General features: G+C 42.8%; 2 protein-coding genes and 1 pseudogene across 2 annotated transcripts; 1 reads left to right on the forward strand and 2 right to left on the reverse strand.

The window, feature by feature from the left end:
• Positions 1-537: 537 nt before the first annotated feature.
• Positions 538-2,106, reverse strand: slc18a3b (solute carrier family 18 member 3b). Its single transcript, XM_056297745.1, has one exon. The coding sequence runs from the start codon at positions 2,104-2,106 to the stop codon at positions 538-540; it is 1,569 nt and encodes a 522-aa protein (XP_056153720.1).
• Positions 2,107-5,410: 3,304 nt separating this feature from the next.
• On the forward strand, positions 5,411-7,380 carry LOC130127722 (polyadenylate-binding protein 1A-like; annotated as a pseudogene).
• Positions 7,381-13,427: 6,047 nt separating this feature from the next.
• On the reverse strand, positions 13,428-17,591 carry rgrb (retinal G protein coupled receptor b). The gene is made up of 7 exons (XM_056297670.1): positions 17,516-17,591; positions 16,496-16,652; positions 15,971-16,092; positions 14,699-14,852; positions 14,177-14,294; positions 13,758-13,871; positions 13,428-13,568 (listed from the first exon to the last, which is right to left on the reverse strand). The coding sequence occupies exons 1-7, from the start codon at positions 17,589-17,591 to the stop codon at positions 13,428-13,430; spliced, it is 882 nt and encodes a 293-aa protein (XP_056153645.1).
• Positions 17,592-20,777: the final 3,186 nt, after the last annotated feature.

Below are 20,777 nucleotides of genomic sequence, written 5' to 3' on the forward strand. Positions count from 1 at the left end.
ATTATGATACATGTCATTTCAAACCACTTGTAAAACAAAACGAGAAATAAGCACAGCCGTTTATAAAACTAAAGCTCGTGGAATTCTGGACGTAAAATTAGGCTTCTCGTAGACGCAGTTAAAAAGGAAGTTTCATCAAAGACTAAAAAATATAGGCTATATGTTTTTAGGGGAAAATGTGCTGTCGATTAGTTGGTCCCGTTTTTTAAATATTTTCAACACAATCTCGCATACATACATTTATGTATTTATACATTTTTTACAATATTTTGCACACAAAATTAAACATTTGCTGATCGAGCTCCCACAAAAAAACCAAAAAAACTCCAAGTATACGTCCATGACAAACGTCACATACCTACATAAAGACTTGCTCAACACAATCAAAGTACAGTCGAACGAAAAGAGACGTCGGAAACGGCTCACAAAGTCGTGATTTTGGTGACTTAGGGGTTTCATATTGCACATCGGTTACTTACACAACAGTTAAAGTGACCCTATCTCTGGAATGGCGTGTTGTGGGTGCACGGGAGTGTACTAAGTGTACTCGGGGCCGGACGACTCCTCCGAAAGTGACCGCTGACCTCTGAAGGGGTCGAACCCATTTTCGTCCACAGGCAGGCAATTTTCAGCCGAACTATAGCCCTTCTTTTTACCCTTCCGCTCCTCCATCCTGATGGTGTCATACAGCCCTTGTGGCGCTTCCTCCAGCAGGTTATCTCGCTCTGAGTGGGACGGTTTCATTTGGCACACGTTGCGCAGCAGCAGCAGGGCAGGTGCGTAAAGCACATTGACGAGACCCATACCCAAATTAAGCTGCACAAAGCCCAGGTTGTGCACTATCTGACCCGCCACGATAGGACCCATAGCATATGCAACCGAATAGGAGATATCAGCTATAGCATAGACACTACCGTACACAGAGACATGGCGCACGTCTACCAAAAAGGCAAGCGTAGGCAGCAGGGCTGTGTCTACCAGGGCGATGCCAAAACATATGCCACACAGTGGGGCAATGAGCTGGCCGAATGTTTTGCATGCTGGCACAGTGCAGGAGCTTGCTCCTATTATCACCATACCCACAGCTCCGTAGAACCACTGCAGATTTGGATGCTGAGCAGCTAGTTTGACTGTTATGTATACACCTAGGACATGTGGAAAGAAGGCTGGGAGCCAGGTCAGCCCCATCTCCCACTTTGACGAGTGCATGGTGGTCTCCATCCAGTTGGCTATGGTGGGCTCCAGAAAGGCCAAGGGGATGTTGCACACTGTCAGTGCCCCTGCCACCACCGCTATGTACGGATCAATCATGAGTCTGTATATGGGGGTGCCCACTGGCATGTTCTCTCTAGTCCTGTTGGAGAACGGCTTGATCACGGTCAGCAGCAGCACGCCATCCGCAAGGCAAACCGAGGCGAGCACAAGAAACGGGACCCTTTTGCCCGCAAACTCGTACAGGACCCCCCCGAAAGGAGGCGCCACCAGACTTCCGAAGGAGATGAACGCCAGTGCAACGCCGAGCGCTTTGCTTCTCTCCGACTCTTCGGTGTATTTGTCGGCGATCATTGCGATCCCAGATGTGTCTGCGAAAGCCGATCCCAGACCCTGCAAGCTTCTGGCCACGAAAAGCGTGGAGTAGTTCTCCGCAAAAGCAAATATGCAAGTGGACACGAACATAACAGTCAGTCCAATTAACAGAGGGATGTCATATCCAACGCGATCTATGAAAGTCCCTGACAGGGGGTTGACTAGAAGCTGCAAAATAGCCTTAGACGCAAAAAGTACTCCTATTTGGACATCTAAATTGTCCTTGTTGCTTTTATCTTGACTTGTGCTGTTGACGGAGGAATTAAGATGCATGGCTATGTGAATGTGCTCGGACTGCTCAATCTCTAGATCAGCGAGGTAATCTGGAATAATTGGCACGATTACCATGTAGAGCATGTTGTCCAGCAAAAGAGCCACACAGACTATCACTAACATGATGCGTCTTTGCTGGTGAGGATCCTTCATCGCGGTGCCAAACTGTTTTGTTCTTTGGCCCATCTCGGACAGTTTGACAGCGGCCGATTTGGCCAGCCCGGAGGATCCCCCGTCCGCTTCCATCGTGTGCGTTCAACTACTTTCGATGCAGATCTTGCAGCTGCGCTCTCCTTTCTGCTTTAGCGGACTCTCAGCACGCCAGATTTAACGCGTTTGCTCCGCATTTACGCGCCGGCTCCCGTCTTCATCGGATAGAGGCGCAGCGGAAGTTTTCCCACCTCTGCTTTCACGGGAGGCCTGCCTTCTTCATCGGTGACGGGCTCAACTCGTCCTCCGTTCATCCTCGGCGCATCCGATGTTGTCTCATGATCTGGAGGGGTGACGTGGCGAACTCGTACCAGCTACACTTTCTTGGCACCACGCAAGGGGTCTCGGCCGCTAATCTTCCGCCGCAGAGTTGGTCCGGCGCGATTTTGTCCCTTCTTCGCAGCGCTTCAGACACGCGAAGTGTCTGGTTCTACTTTTCATTTCTCCAGTCACCTGTGGCACGTCCGCCCTCGGCTCCGACGCCGCGAATGGCTTTGTTGTTGCCATTGGGAGGCATTAACTCGCAGGGTTGTCGATATTTTAGTCCTCTCTCTTTTTTCTTTTTTCTTTTTCATCGAAGGCTGTGACGCATCACCGCCCCCCGAGTGCCCCCCCCCAACAGCGGGGTCCTTTATGCTAATTTCCAAACATGGCAATCGCCTTAACCAATGAGAGCGAGTGCGCATCATCGCCGATCCAGCGGTGGAGCGAGGAGACACCCTCCTACAGACGTTCACTCTCTTACCACTCTGGACTTTTGGACGCCACAACTAGAGCCTGTTATACTTTCTCACTAGCGTGTATACACAAAGACTGAAGAGAAAATAGTGAAAATTATTTTTAAAAATGCAACTTTTTTTTTACCATTTAAACAGAGGACCCCGCGCGCGCGCTTCAAACTTTTCTAATTAATAATGATTAACTCAAAAGATATCAACAAAATGTCGTGTAAGATACTCCAATCAGAGCGACCAATTTTGTAAGTGGTGCACAGGACGGTTTTAACTTTAAACGGTTCTTCCTCCAAACCGGCCATTCGGCAGCGCTGACATCTTAATTGCCTCGGATTGGTCGAGTTGGTTAAACGCAATTAACTCCAGATTTGCCGACTCCCGCACTTCTACGTTTTCTCCCAAAGTTAAAGCAATGAAATAATATCTTTCTGTATTCATGAAATGGTTGAAATCCATCAATCAATCCTTTTTTCTTTTTTTTCAAGTCGCTTACTTCTTTCCAAGGTCGCGGGGCCCATCCCATCATACTTCAGGAGACAAGTCCCTGGAAGGCCTGCGGCTGAATCGTAGTGATCAAACGAAGATATATAATAGCTATAATAAAGGTTGTCATGTGTCTACAATCAGATCCTATTAAAGGATATCGTGTTGAACTTGATGCGCGTTCCTCAATGAATTACTCCACTTTGCTTTGCTACCGGCTTTTTAATTCTGACGCAGGCCACCAGCGACACCCTGTGTTGAAACTCAGCAACTACCCCAACTACCGTAAAGCTCTTAATGCACCCTGACTACCTCAAGTGTCCCATTGATAGAAAACTCAATTTACACAATAACAAAACATCTTCTCATCATGGGCAGTGATCCATGTGCCTAATAAAACCCTACAATGTTTTGTGTCTTGTTGTACTTAAAGTTTCTTTGTTGGTTTTATTTCAAGTTTAGGGCAAATAATTCTGTTTTTATATTAAAACAGATTTCGTGCCCCTTGCGGTGCTTTTACACGATTAATCCACTAGAGAGCGCTAAATACTTCTGGTGAGAAGGAGAGAATTTAGAATTATTAGATACTTCCCTCCGTTGTCTTACTGCTACAGCCGCTTCTGCTGCTACAACTACAACAACTCATCATCATCATCATCGTCATCATCACACAGTAACGAAAAGTATTAACAACCATAACATATATTCTTATTCTCTTTCTGAATTATGCTCCATGTAACGTGAGGAAGCCCCAAGACACATTCCCTGTAAGCAACATACTATACAGATTCTGATTTCTGATAATCAAAATAGATAAATAAAATAAAGTCAACGTGGGGGTCAAACGAAGCACGTCTTACATTTCATTAAATTACTTTGTAACTGATTTCACTATAGTAGTCATGTTTTCCTATAATAAAGCAGAACATGTCTGTTAAATTGTGATATATTTTTTAAAAAATCATATAAATCATATAAGCAATTACACACCTGTGTCTCATAATCAAGTTCCTTAGCAAAGATTCTACTGGTTGATTAGTGGGATCAGGTGTGTAACTGCTTGGTTGGAACAAAAACCTGCACCCACACTGGCCCTTTCTGGATAAGACTGCCCACCCCTGGAAATACTCCCTTGGAGTTGATCAGCAGCACCTGAGTTTAGGCTGCACCACGGTGGCCGGGACAGCCAATACCTGGACATGATTAAGATTGATGATGGGACAAACGGGTTTGTTCGCAACCCATTTTGTCACAAGGTCAAACAAGTCAATAATCAATAACACAGGTCAGACAAATCAAGCAAATACTTCTTCTGTAGCTCTTTTGTTGGCGAGCTCCAGTTAAAACTTATGTATGTGAGGAGTTCTGGAAGTCCGTCAGAACCTTTCGTTAACTCCCCCCTTCTCACATATCTGTATAGGGTTATGTTGTAAATACTATGACATTTTGCCACAGATGGAAGTGACTTGCCTTCACCTCACTTTGTTAGACGCTTTCTTCAATATACAGAGTGGCACTCCTCATTCCTATAACACAAGAACAAACCAATTAAAACTTTAATCAGTATCAAAATCCAAGATGGCCCGCTCAGTGTCATACTGATCTTTACCTTCAACTTTCAATTACACTGCATTTGTATTAGATATTTTTATATGAAAAAAGGAAAAAGCAGGATTCGGTTTGCGAAACTGTAACAACGCGGCGCGGACGCGGGAAGCCTGAAAGACGCTAGCGGAGCTAGCTGGTTAGCATCATTGTTGGAAGCCCGGGTGATGAACCTCGGCCTGTTAATAAACCGCTCACCTCTGTATGTCCCATGTGAAGGGGACCGTCATTGCATTCGTAGTCGAGAATATTGAATTTGTGTAATACGCGCAACTTGGCTTGTCAACTTGCTGCGTATTAAACGGCGATAACAATTTAAACGTGCTATCTCCGGTTAGGCCAAACTGATATCGGGCAATTAAGCTTGCTAGCCTTCGTTGCTAAGTGAAAGTTAATTTCAGTTTGTCGGGGTGGTGAAACAGGCCACTGGAGAGAATAATCGTCCCATTGCGGAGAGATATTTTATGTTGTCATGTTTTTTTTAGTCGTGTAGTTAGAAAACGTCGTCAGGGATAAATCCTAGCACGCCCAGTTACCCCATGGCCTCCCTCTACGTGGGAGATCTACATCAAGATGTTACAGAGGCCGTGATTTACGAGAAATTCAGTCAGGTCGGTCCCATCCTCTCCATCCTAGTGTGCAGGGACATGATCACCCGCTGGTCCCTTGGTTATGCCTATGTCAACTTCCAGCAGCCCGCTGATGCTGAGCGCGCTTTAGACACCATGAACTTTGATGTGATCCAAGGCAGGCCCCTTCGGATCATGTGGGCTCAATGTGACCCCTCGCTGAGGAAGAGTGGAGTGGGCAGCATCTTCATCAAGAACCTTGACAAGTCCATTGACAACAAGGCTCTGTATGACACCTTCTCAGCTTTTGGAAACATCCTTTCTTGCAAGGTGGTTTGTGATGAAAATGGCTCAAGGGGCTGCGGATTTGTGCACTTTTGAGACCCATGAGGCTGCTGAGTGTGCCATTGAGAAAGTAAATGGCATGTTACTCAATGACAGAAAAGTGTTTGTTGGGCGCCTGAAGTCCAGGAAAGAGAGAGAAGCTGAGCTTGGTGCCCATGCCAGAGAGTTCACAAATGTGTACATTAAGAACTTTGGGGAGGACATGGATGATGAGAAGCTGAAAGAGACGTTTGGGAAATATGGACCTGCCCTCAGTATACGTGTCATGACAGATGACAGTGGCAAATCCAAGGGATTTGGCTTTGTCAGCTTTGAGAGACACGAGAATGCACAAAAGGCTGTTGATGACATGAATGGCAAAGAGCTAAATGACAGGCAGGTTTATGTGGGCCGTGCTCAAAAGAAGGGAGAGCACCAGAATGAATTCAAGTGCGAATTTGAGCAAATGAAGCAGACTCACATGACTAGATACCAGGGTGTTAATTTGTATGTGAAAAACTTGATGATGAGCATCTCTGCAAAGAGTTTTCACCCTTTGGGACCATAACAAGTGCTAAGATAAGGATGGAGGGCGGTCGCAGCCAAGGCTTTGTCTTTGTCTGCTTCTGCTCTCCTGAAGAGGCCACCAGGGCTGTGACAGAGATGAATGGCCGCATGGTTGCTACCAAACCACTGTATGTGGCCTTAGCCCAGCAAAAGGAGGAACGTCAGGCCCACTTCACCAACCGGTACATGCAGAGGATGGCCACTGTCCGAGCTATACCCAAACCTGTGAACAATTCCTACCAGCCTGCCCCGCCTTCTGGCTATTTAATGGCTGCTATTCCTCAAGCTCAGAACCATGCCGCATACTACTCAGCCAACCAGCTGCCCCAGCTTCACCCCAGCCCCGTTGGGCTGCTCAGGGTGTGAGACTCCAGCACATCCAGATGCTGGGGTCTCACACCCTGAGACCCAATGCCATGCGTCCATCCACCCCCAGGCCCCGGACCTTCAACGCCATTCGACCCACCACCACCCAGGTCCCACGCATGATGACCTCTCAGCGTATGCCCACTCAAGCCCTCAGTCAGCACCCTGCCGGTGCCTCAGCTGTTGCTGCCCCAGTGCGGGCCATGCCCCAGTACAAGTATGCCGTTGGTGTACGCAATCCCCAGCAGCACATGACCTCTCAGCCACAGGTCACCATGCAGCAGCCTGCTGTTCATGTCCAAGGACAGGAGCCCCTGACTGCTTCCATGCTGGCTGCTGCACCTCCTTGGGGACAGAAGCAAATGCTGGGTGAGCGTCTGTTCCCCCTGATCCAGAATATGCACCCCAGGCTTGCAGGGAATATCACTGGTATGCTGCTGTAGATTGACAACTTGGAGCTGCTCCACATGCTGGAGTCACCAGAATCTTTCTGCTCCAAGGTGGATGAGGCTATGGCTGTGCTTCAGGCCCACCAGGCCAAGTAAGCTGCTCAGAAGTCCACCACCCCTGCTGGGGTTCCCATTGTCTAAGAAGATTGAGCATTTTGAAACCTGCTTCACTGATGAAAAAGAGAAAAAAATTAAACATTGAAAAACCTAAAACTCTGAAAACATCTCAAAATGATAAATTATTTCTTAAAAAAAATGGATGAAAACAATCGACTCTCCCAGGTGTAGAGATGGGTTGAATAGACCTTGATCATAAAAAAAAAGTTTTGAAAAATAGTGAAATATAGAAAATTGAAGTAATAGATTTGATGAATGCATTTTTTGTTTTATGTCATTTTACTGTGTCAGTGCTCAGAATATCTACTGTGTTACAGGAGGATGATCACTGAGCATTTGGAAAAGTAATTTGTATTGTAAACTACTGTCTGTTATAAACCCAAACAATATTAAAAAAATACAGGCAATTAAAAAAAAAGTTTCTTCCCTGTCTCAAAACAGACTTTTTGGAATACATTCCGATGAACTTCAGAAGTGGACCTGATTTTTCTCGTTAGGGAACGAGTCTAACTGAGCATGTGCAAAGCAAGCAATCCGTTTCTGACTGAGGTGTAACCTTTGACCCCATGTTGTATTTTAACCCCTAATGTCACCATCTCTTTCCTGCAAAGGCGTCTTACTTCAAGTCATCAACATTGCTAGTGCAACCAAATGTTTTGACAGTTTTATCGATATGTTTGCCAAATGTAATCTGTAATCACCATATTTATTGTGCACAAACAGGGGGATTGAGGAAGGGAGGGGGGAAAATACCAATTTCACTAATGAGAGGGGCTTTGGAGTGTAATAGTCGCTAAATTAATTACATGGATTTTTTTGACAGCCATGCTGCGCTTCTCAGATGGCGTCACATTTAAGTGACCCAGAGAAGTGATTCCGAACCTCCAGGGGAGCAAACGGGACAAGTTTGCCCTCAGGTATTTCTGCCAGAAAGCTTAAGGGCTTTCAGGGCTTTCTGCCAAATTCACTGAATTTGCCTAAACTTAACCTAACTTTACGTAATCTTAACCTAACCTCAACCTAACCTTAACCGATAGCTAACCTTAACCTTAACTGATAGCTAACCTTAACCTAACCAATAGCTAACCATCAACATAACTGCACCATCAACCTAAACCCAACGCTTCTGCTAGACTGGAAATATTCTGGCAGGAGTTCATGAGGGCAGACTTGTCCCATGTGCCCCAGCAGATGCGGAGGCGTGACTGACTTATGTGTGGACGGCCAACACCGATTCACTGGCTCTAATAACCTGACGGTGTCCCAGCGAGGCTGACGAGTCAGGTGTCCTCCCGAGTTCAGTTACAGCAGTGACCCAGCCTCTATTGTGAAGACGATATGAGCCAGCAGTAAAATGAATTAGAACAGGACAGAGCCTGTCGAAAGGCTAGTGACGCAAATATCACCTAATCCAGATTATACCCCGGGCCTAATCTTTTAAAAATGATTTCAAGAAATGTCTACCACGGCGAGGTCACACCCATGACACGGTTTGCTTCGGGAGTATACGAGCAAGAAGAACTCGTAGTGGTTTCAGCCGAGCAGTTACCGTGTGTCACAACCGAGCTGGGGTTATTTATTTATTTATTTGTTACGCATGTGTCATGTTAAACCTGTCTCATCTACCATCTCTCTCTTTTTTTGTGTTAAACTCCTTTGGCCTGTGTGCACTCTGCAGTGGTAGCGTTGTGTAGTGGTATAACAATGCTCTGACCTTAATTCTCTCTTGAGTAACATTCACCTTTGGTCTGGGAGTCGTTTGACATGAACAAGACAAAAAGACCTGCATAATACTATCGTCAAAGAACTGTTAATAACAAACATCCAACGTTGCCCTTAACGGGACTATCCAGGGTTAGTCGTTACACTAGATCGCCAACAATTTTTGCTGTGTCAGGTTAAAAAGGGGTTTTTTACCCTGCGGCAGTTAAACAGAACACGTGACCCATCTCTCATGTCTCCATGTTGGGTCACAGTGTTTTTCTCACTATCCCAAATTGTAATTCTGCGGTTGGCCCTGTGCACTTAAACAGATCTCCGATGAGGCTTAAAATAAAGTGCTCGTAATTGTAATCCTCTTTATAGAGGACCATATGAGTTTTGTAATTGTGTAAAAAAAACCAAAATCAAATCCAGCTAAAGAAAACAGAATTTGTATTCTGCAACACACTGTTTGTTACAGTCTGCTGTACCGTAGACCCTTAAGCCATCACCGATTTTGTCCCTTCTCATATTTGTGTAATACACAACTGACGTTCAAGTCATCATATGCTTTAAGGTCAGAATCTGGCCACGGGTTAAATCATCCCCTTTTGGGTGTGCATATGGTGCATGTGTGCGTCCATGTGCAGTGGCTCCACTGCACGTGGCTTTGCCATAGAACTCCATCAGGTTTTCCCCCCATAGAGATGGCAGATGTCTTTTTTTCCCCCTGGCATCTGTGTGTGTGGCAAGCGGGGGCAGATTTGAGTCATGTTATGTACTAATACGATGCATGTCATATCACAAACACCTTCCCTTTGCAGTTGGTCATCTAGTTATTGAGTCAACTACAATGAGAAGTCTTTTTTTTTGGTTTTGTGGTGGGAGTAAAGTGTGGTTGAACATTATATTGAATATGTCTGTGAATGTTCTCATTTATCCAGGTCATGGTTATCCAAAGGAATTGAATCGAGTGCAACTGGACTTGGTATATATACGTGAAGACGTTTCGCCTCTCATCCAAGAGGCTTCATCAGTTCGTGCCTTTCTGACTAGACCAAGCTAGTCTCATAGCCCTAGCTTGGTCTTGTCAGAAAGGCACTCGATTGCACTCGATTCAATTCCTTTGGATATAGTGAATATATATATTTATATATGTGTGTGCCGAACAGCTCATCTCTCACACTGTTGGCTTGTTGCTATTGTGGATGGCTCAATCAAGAGCTATTGTAATTGAATTAGACCAGTAGAAGCAGGTCTATTCATGTCTCATTTACTTAGTGCATGGACATTCTTAGTCCCAGCTAAAAGCAGCCTGCTTCCAAGAAGTCCATGCAAATCTGTCCAGCTGGACACAGACTCAGTCCGTGCGAGAAAAACACTGGGCTCTCTAGACCAGGAGCATCAAGAAAGAATCTTTATGGGGACTCTATGGCTATTATGCTCAGTTTATAACATAGGCGAGTCTGGATCCAATAGTTGCATCCACATTTGCCCATTTTAGAATTGCAGACACAGAAGGGGTTCTGCAAGGGGGCCTGTATATATATATATATATATATATATATATATATATATATTTATTTATTTATTTATTTATTTATTTTTTGAGTTGCATTCCATAATACAGGAAGTCATTTTTATCCTGGAAAGAAAGGGTGCATTTTGACTTCGGTCCCAGCTTTATAATTTGGCACAGTTCATATGCAAGATAGTCATTAAAGATAGCTATCATTAGTCTTATTGTCAAATGCATACCTATGGCCTGGTATAAACTTTAAAAAAAAAACCTCCTTCATCGTCATTACATCATGCCTTGTAAGGATGTCACTACAATATCAGTATAAAAATGAATGTTTCCTGTGAAACATAACAATGTTTGGAATTTGAATAAAATGGTTCCCACTTCATTGTAAACATTGCTACTTCAATTGAAACGTTTTTTTTTTCACAAGACAATTAGCAAAACAAAAAGTAGCTTTTACATTTGGTGGTAAATCGATGAAAATGTATTTTACACGGTATCCATTTTTGCACTGAGGAGGCAGCCGGAATCCTCTTCCCAACTTGATGCTACCTGCCGGAAGTAATGGTACTATCTTTACAGTTTAAAAGTTAAATACTGTACTTGTTGTGACTAGTACTTAAATAGAAGAGGACTATTTCAGGAGTGCTCACTGGCTGATCTGCAACCCACGGTGGGATGTAGTGGGATATAGGACTCCTCCCACAGAGACAAGCTGCCATGGACAGCTAGAGGATCTCACCCGCTAACCACTCCCTGCACTGCCCAGCCAGGGTCACTGTGACAGAGACTTGGAGCAACAGCCCCCCTTCCTCTGTCTGTCTCTCTCTCTTTCGCTCTGTCTGTCTCACGCTTTCTCCATCTCTGTCTGTCTCTCCCTGTCTCTGTCTCTCCCTCTCTCTCTCTTGCTCCCTCTATGTCTGTCTGTCTGTCTCTCCCTGTCTCTCTCTCCCTGTCTCTGTCTCGCTCTGTCTGTCTGTCTGTCTGTCTCTTTCTCCATCTCTGTCTGTCTGTCTCTTCCTGTCTCTGTCTCTCTCTCGCTGTCTGTCTGTCTGTCTGTCTGTCTGTCTGTCTGTCTCTTGCTCCATCTCTGTCTGTCTCTCTCTCCTTGTCTCTGTCTCTCCCTGTCTCTGTCTCTCTCTCGCTGTCCCTGTCTCTCTGTCTGTCTCTTTTGCCATCTGTCTGTCTGTCTGTCTGTCTGTCTGTCTCTCTGTCTCTGTGTCTCTCCCTGTCTCTCTCCATCGCTCTCTCTCCTTCTCAATCTCTCTCTGTCTGTCTGTCTCTCTCTTTCTTCATCTCTGTCTCTTTCTCTCCCTGTCTCACTCTCTGTCCCTGTCTGTCTGTCTCTCCCTGTCTCTGTCTCTGTCTCTCTCTGGTTTATTTCAGGAGACCATGTCTTTAGCGACTCAGACGTCACAGTGCAGGGCATTATGGCTTTTTCTGCTCTCCGCCTTTCTCAGAACCCAACTGACACCAAAACCCCTTTACGGGGGTGTGACTTCCATTAAAGGGTGACAAAATACCATATGTGTCGTCTACTGTGAAACGGTACAATAGACTGTAACATATACAGTGCAAGGCATTGTAATGGTAGGGTATCCCTGTATTTATGCTGATTGCAGGGGTTTATCCACTCTGTCTATTACAGCTTGTGCAACAGGCAAATCAATCAGCTGTTCAATGGCATTCAATTCATCACTTAGACTGAGGTGAGCTGCAAGCATGGCTATGGCTTGCGTAACATCTTAGCACAGTGAATGCCTCTTACCTATAGATAGACATTACATCTTACCTATACATAGAAGTTACATCATCTTAAACTCTTCCAAGCAGAAATGAAAAGGCTATTCCGGATAACCGCGCTTATCAAAAGTAGAAAGAAGTGGGGCAGGAAGTTCATGGTAAAGACATTGGTTTGGGTGCAGGTTTACGGGTTAGTTTGGATATATGTGTTAGTTCGGGTATGTGTGTTCTTGTAGTTTTTGGATGTGTTTTTGTCTTTGCATTGTACTGCTGTGTGGTGGGGAGGAACGGCATTTTGCTTCATTTCCTGTACGCAAGCGCATGAAGTGAAATGACAAAGTGTTGCTGATTCCTGAGGTTGAAGTATAGCTCATCTGAAATGCAGGGAACATCTGTGTAATACATTTCTCTGTGAACATTTGCATGTGTGTTTTTTTCTTTGTTTTTGCAAGGCAAGATGGGAGGCCTGCAGAGTTGATGACTGGTTGTTCTGTGTGATAATTGACCATGAAGAACCATTTGTAACTGTTGAACTATTTATCTGTTGGCTACGGACTTTAACTACACTGACCTGGAGAGGTTTATGTAAGGGACTGATTGCCGAGCCTGCTTATGTTTTGTGTTACAAATCCCACATAGTGCACCAAAACGCTTCTCCCGCTGTGTTCTCATAAAGCGCCTGAGCCTTGCCATGTTGTGGTTATTAAAAACCAAAGCATCTGAAAATAGTCAAGGAAACCAAAGAATGGCAGTACAATGTATTTATTCAAAGTGGTCAACACAAAAAGGCAATGCTTATTGTTCTTGCATGTCATATTTCTTACTAAAACAGATTACTCTGGTGTAAGCTAGTTAAAAACTGGTAATGGTTAAATGACCTGCAATGCACCACATATATAGGTTAACACATACCCAGCAGCAGGCAGCTTATGTGACTCCCGACTTGGTTAGTGATCGTCCTGAGTTTTGTCTGCTGTCTAAAACTTGGAAAAGTTAACATTTGTCCAAAGCCACTCACTAAAGCCCAGCAGTCTCAGTCCTCAGAGAAATGTACATGGCTGAATGAGAATCACCCAACAACATAACGCCACAAGAATTCTCCCAGCATGGGATGAGAGCTATTGCAATGAGAGTGCACAACAATTTCAGATTTGGACAGAAAATTGATTTCCATTTATTTGGTCTTCTTAACCACCGGATCAACGATCTTTGCTCCGGTAAGGAAATGCCACACCCCTCCTCGGTAGAACTCGTTCCCAAAAGAGTAGAGGAGTGCGTTAAAAAGGGGGTTTGTCTTTGCCAAAACTGGAAGTACCTAGGAGGAGCACACACACAAGCTTTCCCGTATTTATGCCTGCAATCAATCAGTGTGTAAAAACTGAGTGTACTGTAAGACCACTGCCTGCCTTCCCTCTTCAGAAGAAAGGCAGTCTCAGAGTGGCTCAGTGTACGCTTTGTAATTCATGTGAAAATGCACCGACTTTAAAAAAGAATGAGCTCTTACCATTCTCAGCTTTGGAGATATGACTTTCACATTGTCAAAGCAGGCGTAGATGCACATGAGCACGTAGGGGCCCCAGCACATCAGCATTACTCTCAAAGGCAAACTGGTGTTAAACTGGAACAAAGTTCACGGTACAAGCATTACAATGCGTATTACACATGCTACATGATGGAATTAGAATATCCATACATACAGCACATACTATGGCAAATTGGTACCACAGACTATAGACAAGCTTGTTTTATCCCCAAGCACAAGGCATGAAGGTCTCCTTTGTTTGCAGATTATCTTGCTCATTGTATTCTCATTACTCAACAGTGATGGACCACCTCTGGTTTATGCAATGACTACGGCGATCTGTATGGGACTTGTAAAAAGGCAAAGGCACTAAAATACATCGGAATAGGAAATACATTAACCTTGTGGTGATGGATCTTCTTGAAGTGTTTGTAGATTGAATCATAGGATGACAGCATTGTGATGGAAGGGAACAGCAGGTAGAGCAGCACCAGTGTTAGCATGTACGTTATGTAGTCCCTGTTGAAAAGAGGTACTGTAAACAAGTGTCAAAATGCTATGGCTAGTTTTGTTATTCTTGGCTAACAGTCATTGAGCTAAACAGTTGGGTATGCTTACACTGTGTAATTGCTGGCTGTTTTTGGGACTGCATTGTATTGACAAAACAAAAAACAAAATCCCATTTCAATCTTTTACTGAATATAGCAATTGCAAAATGGATTTATATTCACGTGGACACAACTTTCCCCCAATATTTTAACAGCTTTCATTTTGAGTGTGAAATGCTTGATGTTTATGGAGCCATTTTCACTAATATGCAACATGCTTTGTGAGTCAGGAAGTCTGCACAGCGTCATAAAAAGATTTTTTTAAAAAGGTAGTAGTTGAAACAGTTGAAAATATTTTAAAATGTTTTACAATACCTGTCTCCCCTGGTGTAGTCCAGAGTGCAGCAAGTCCTCATGGGTTCAAAGTCATAAACCCCCCAGCCAGTGAGAGGAACGGCAGCCCAAAAGATGGAGAGAATCCAGATGATACTACTCATAGTAATAGTTGTGCTCCAAAAGAGCTTCTGCCCTGCAAAATAAAACCATAAATGATGATGAGTGACAAGAACTATATGGCAGTCTCCCCCCTCTTTGCTTGCTTTATTTAAGTTTTCCCAAGAAACAGCACACAATGCCAACGTGCCATGTGTCAAATGCCTCATGACCCATACCCCTTAATGACCATGCTATTGTTGTGTGTGCCCTATAAGTATCGTATATATTAATGTTGGAAAGTTGGGCATATAAACATTGAGCCACCATGCTGTACTGTTAACAAATACCACTAACCTGGTTGTGTGGCAGTAAAGTTTCTTGAATCTTGAGTTTATACCGTGACATGCCAGTTACATTACATTACAGTCATTTAGCTGACGCTTTTATCCAAAGCAACTTACAATAAGTGCATTTAACGTAGGAAATCAGGAGAACTACTAGTCATCAGAGGTCATAAGTGCATCTAAACAAGCATCTAAGAGCAAAACCAGTGCTAAAGTAAAAGCGCAAGAAAGAGATTTTTTTTTCAAATGAGCGAATACAATAAGTGCTAAGAACAAGTAACAGGGTTGTAGTTCTTGAAGAGGTGAGTTTTCAACCTGTGCCGAAAGATGGGCAGCGACTCTGCTGTCCTGACATCAGTGGGGAGTTCATTCCACCACTGTGGGGCCAGAACAGAAAAGAGCCGTGACTGGGTCGATCGGCAGCAGGGGTCTCTGAGCGACGGGGCAACAAGGTGCCCCGAGGCAGCAGAGCGAAGTGGTCAGGCGGGGGTGTAGGGCTTGACCATGGCCTGTATAGATATCCAGCGAGTGTCTCTTTGTCACATAGCCAGTAACATGGTCAACGCTTTACTCAACTTCTTGGTCCTGGTCAGTCATACCCACTTGTTTTTTTAACTTTGCATAATGACTTGGGTAGAATTTAGTATGTCCATGAAAACTCCACCTCCATTACATCAAAGAATAGGTTTTCTTATCATACAAATAAGCAATGTGTTTTGGACAGGTATATGTATTGAAATGCATTTTCAAATAAGCATTTGTTAGTTATTATAGCCAAAAAGGGGCACATTTTAATGTATTTTGCACCATATTATGAGTCTTCTGGGCAAGAGGTTAAGCAGGCATTGGAGTTCAACACTGTACTCACTGGTACAATACTGGTGGTACCTGTCCCAGGCAAGGGCAGCCATGAAACTGATGGAGGCTAGGACAGATATCATTCCCTGAAAACCATGGTAGGCACATCCATCTTCACCAAATGGCCAATATCTGGAAAAGATAAAGAAAAGTGCATCTTATATTCTATACAGTATAAAGCCAATTTCCAGAGAAGTGTCTCAGTATGTCCAACATTACATAAACGGGATTATTGAGCGCACAGAACTAGTGTAGTAAGATGAGATGCATTATGTACCTAAAGTTGTGGTTACACAACTTAACTATGACTTGCATCACACATAAGTTTTATCAGTGTAAATTAACTACAATACAATGCATATGGTTAAAACAGAAATGGAGAATAAAAGTCCCTATTGTACGTTTTATTCCATTATATTTCTCTGCCTGTTGTACAAATCAGTTTCAATAATAAGCCTTTTTATTGTTGTCAATACAGAATGTTTTCTTCCACGATTTTCTTGAAGGGAAACAGACTAAAATGTCCATTTGATACCTGAGGTAGCTGGCATAGGCTGCTGTAAGGCCATTTATATTCAGACTGATGTCAGCCAGAGCAAGATTGAACACAAAGAAGTTACTTGGAGTCCGCAACTCCTTCACTCTGAGGAATGCCAATATTGTGATGGCGTTGAGGAAGAATCCAAGCAAGCCTAAAAGACAGTCCATGTGAATGCAAACAAATGTTATTTTTTTTGGAAATAATAGGGAGGTATATTGTTACCAATCATCATGGTAATCAAAAATGATATGAATGGATTTCTGAAACCATCTCTGAACCAAGTATCACGGTCAACATTAGGATAACCTCATTAGTAGACACCCCAGTGATGCACCCATGTTTATTAGCATCATAATCCCAAAATCAGATGAATCTTAAAAATACAAATAACAGATGTAATTGAACTAATGTCGGACTGGGCCATTTTCATGTTTGAATCCAACATGTAGCTATCTTAAAATCTAATGCTCAGTTATGGATTTCTGCTGTTATCCTACTGACATACAGATCTCACAATATGCCTAAAAAAGAGAAAACTACATTGTGTTTAAGATTTTAAACTGTGTGCGATTGTGTTTAAGATTTTAAACTGTGTGGGGTAGTGGGATTAACCAAACTCTTGAACTGGGCGCATGTAGTGTTTTTCCAACCAATTTTCGAGCGAACGTCCGTGTGAGGAAAACTCCGATTGGCTAACACTAACCCCGCCCTAACCCTACTTTAACCAATTAGAAGCCGACGTTCCCGAAGTCGGTTGGACTCCAAATCTCTCGCGAAATGGGCGTCAATCGTTTGTTATTAGTCTGTCGTATAGGCTGTGTGTAACTACAAACACCAAACCGTCTATACTGAAAGTTAAGGGCGAGACTCGATCATTCATTAAATGTTGACTAAAAAATTAATTATACCCTTTACTTTGTCACACGAGGGGTCCAAACGCCATCAGCTCACAAACAATTACCCCTATTTCTCCCGTACAGACGTCGGTAACCAACTGTCTGTATGCTCACTTACCCCCAACGAGAAGAGCTGTGCCGAATGTAAACATATCAAATTCAGTGAATCCCTCTGGTAAAGTGTACGCTGCCATTGTCAAATGCACAAAAATGTAACACTGCTCAAAGCAAGATTCTTTCTCTTGGTCCCAGAGACTTCAGTCGGTGGGTCCCTTATAAAGGCTCTTTCACGTGGAAAAGAATAAAGACACTAATCTTGATAAACCCCCCCACCCAATCCCCCCAAGAATGCCCTAATACGCGCAACACTTACTTAACGCTTTCCCCCAAACTTTGCACTAACTCATGAGGGAAACGTTGCGCCGCTGCTGCGCAGGTCATTGATTTGCGCAGCGAGCAGAGCGCAAATCGACGCGTGAGCAGCGCGCCGTGTGGGCGGCACATCCGTGGAAACCAGAGAAACAGACGTTCTCCTGTAATCTGTCAACTGATCATTGATCATATATGGACGCTGAGTATTTCTGTCTCACAGAAAGCCATCTGAAACACGGAAGTTTTGTTTTGGTAAAAGATGGCAACACCACGAGGGATAGAAGTTATTAGGCTACTAAAACATGGATGCTATTTTCTTAAAAAAGATATATAAAGATGCAATGTATGAGGCGAAACTATACAAGCAAAATCTATTACAGTTTCTGATTGCCAAAATATAACCACCCCGTTTAATCATTTCAGCCATCGGTGGGCAAAAATTGGACCGTTGCCTTGAACAGTCTTTTTAACAAAGCTAAACTAAATCAAAACATTATCAATGGCAAGGCTTTATCAGAGTAAAATGTCAGCAAATGAACACTGACTTATGATATCAATCAATCAATCAATCAATCAATCAATCAATCAATCAATCAATCAATCTATCTATCTATCTATCTATCTATCTATCTATCTATCTATCTATCTATCTATCTATCTATCTATCTATCTATCTATCTATCTATCTATCTATCTATCTATCTATCTATCTATGACTACAATAACAAAAACCTTGAATGAATAATTAAATAAATAATCGAATGAATAAAACCAGAGTGAAATGTCAACAAACGACTATCAATTTATGATATCAATCTGTCAGTTAATAAATCTAGCTATCATCCATCTATCCATCTATCCATCTATCCATCCATCCAGCTATCTATCTATCTATCTATCTATCTATCTATCTATCTATCTATCTATCTATCTATCTATCTATCTATCTATCTATCTATCTATCTATCTATCTATCTATCTATCTATCTATCTATCTATCTATCTATCTATCTATCTATCTATCTATGACTACAATAACAAAAACCTTGAATGAATAAATAAATATACGAACGAATAAAATCAGAGTGAAATGTCAACAAATGACTATTAATTTATGATATCAATCTGTCAGTCAATAAATCTATCTATCTATCATCCATCTGTCCATCCATCTATCCATCTGTCCATCCAGCCACATCTATCTATTTATCTATCTATGACTACAATAACAAAATCCTTGAATAAACAAACAAACAAACAAATGAATAAATAAAATCAGGACAGCAGACCTTTGCACTAGCCTGACCCTTTTAAAATGCAACATTTGGGCAGACTGATTGCACCACTAATCTGTACACAGATTACCACAAACTCATTAACTATGAAGTAATGATGTGTCCCAATGGACTTATAATAACCCATTCACAAGCTGTCCATATTGTCTTAGCGTAGATGGCTCTCCTAGGTCCCTTATACATCTCCTTCCCTTTCATGAAACCATTTACAAAGAGGACGGAGGAGTGGGGTTTGTGCCTCTGTGTGATACTTGGTATTTACATGCTGCAGGTGGAGCAGGTGGGGACAAGCTGTGATAGAATAGTTTTAACTGATATACATAGCAAAATGTCTCTACACTGTCCTCAACTATAAACATACAAGACGCATGTGGCAGACAGAGGCAGACAGGGTAGGGTAAATGTGTTGCAGCCATGTTAAGCAGGGCGCTGCTTGCACAACGCAAAACTCTAATAAAGCAATCTGCTAATCTACTGTAGCAGCCGAGCATGTTGAAATAGACGTGGGTTTGAGCTTCTTTGAACTTTGCCTGTAATGCGTTGCCCCAATAACGGCTAAATACTAATTCGTAACAAAACACTGAAAGACACATTCATTCTGTTTGACCCCTGTTATATATACACCACCCAGTTCATGAAAACACTGACGTCATATTCCTAGATCTAAATGCAAACAAGCAAGCCCTGCCATACAAATTTAAAAAAAAAAACTGTCGTGAAGGAAACTTTTATTTAAGATTCATACTGGTTTAAATAACTTTTGATCAGTTTCTTTGGCAGCTGAAAAAGCAGCAACTGTAAGACTGCTATTGTTTGGCTAATATTGGATTACACTACTCAAGTATTTTGATTTTCACACCTACATATTTTAAAGTTGTATTGTGTTCCTTGAAATAATGCATGGCATGAGTCATGTTGTTGAAAGAAAATGTGTTTGGTGCTTTATTTTACTGTTCTACGCCTTACAGCGATGAATTAATATTCATTGCATGATTCATAGAGGCCTTAATCCACCATCATTAATAAAATATCTTAAAATATGCATTAATTTCAAATGGACATGAGGGAAAATAGCCTACGGTTGTCACATGAACATGCATAAAACATATTCACCAAAAGGTAAGTGGTTGCGCCACCGTGGTTGCACCACCGTGGTGGCAGCACATTAGCATTTTGATAATTGCTTCATTTTAATCTGCAGGTTTTGCAATGAAACAAAGTGTGCTTTGTTCCAGTTGCATCGGTCACCACAGAGCATAAACGCTACAGAACCAACTTTCAAAGCTTTTTCCCCCCCTCCCCATCAGATACCGGGTGGGTGTGGAGGTTGTAGATTGTCTGTGGGGCCTTGTCTAGGTGCTGGGGGAAGTCATCTTTAGAGAACTAGAGCAAAGATGTATTAATGATAGACACAGAGATGAGTGGATTAGAGGGTTTCAAATCCCCTCCACACAATCATGTCTTTAAAACTGTGCACCTGTGAATAAGCCTAGTCTCAGCAGAGAATGTGACAGGCAATTTAATCATCTCTACTCTTACACTCCCATTGGTGTGTAGTGTCAAACACATTCATGCGTGCACACGCATGCACACACACGCACACATGCAAGAGAGAGAAGGCGAAAGCAAAAGAGAGAGAATAGAGGAATAGAGAAAAAGAGAATTACTTGTTGAAGGAGGCACTACAGATTGCTGGATAACATTTGTTTTGAT

Source organism: Lampris incognitus, chromosome 17, assembly GCF_029633865.1.
Source record: "Lampris incognitus isolate fLamInc1 chromosome 17, fLamInc1.hap2, whole genome shotgun sequence".
Lineage (NCBI taxonomy): Eukaryota > Metazoa > Chordata > Actinopteri > Lampriformes > Lampridae > Lampris > Lampris incognitus.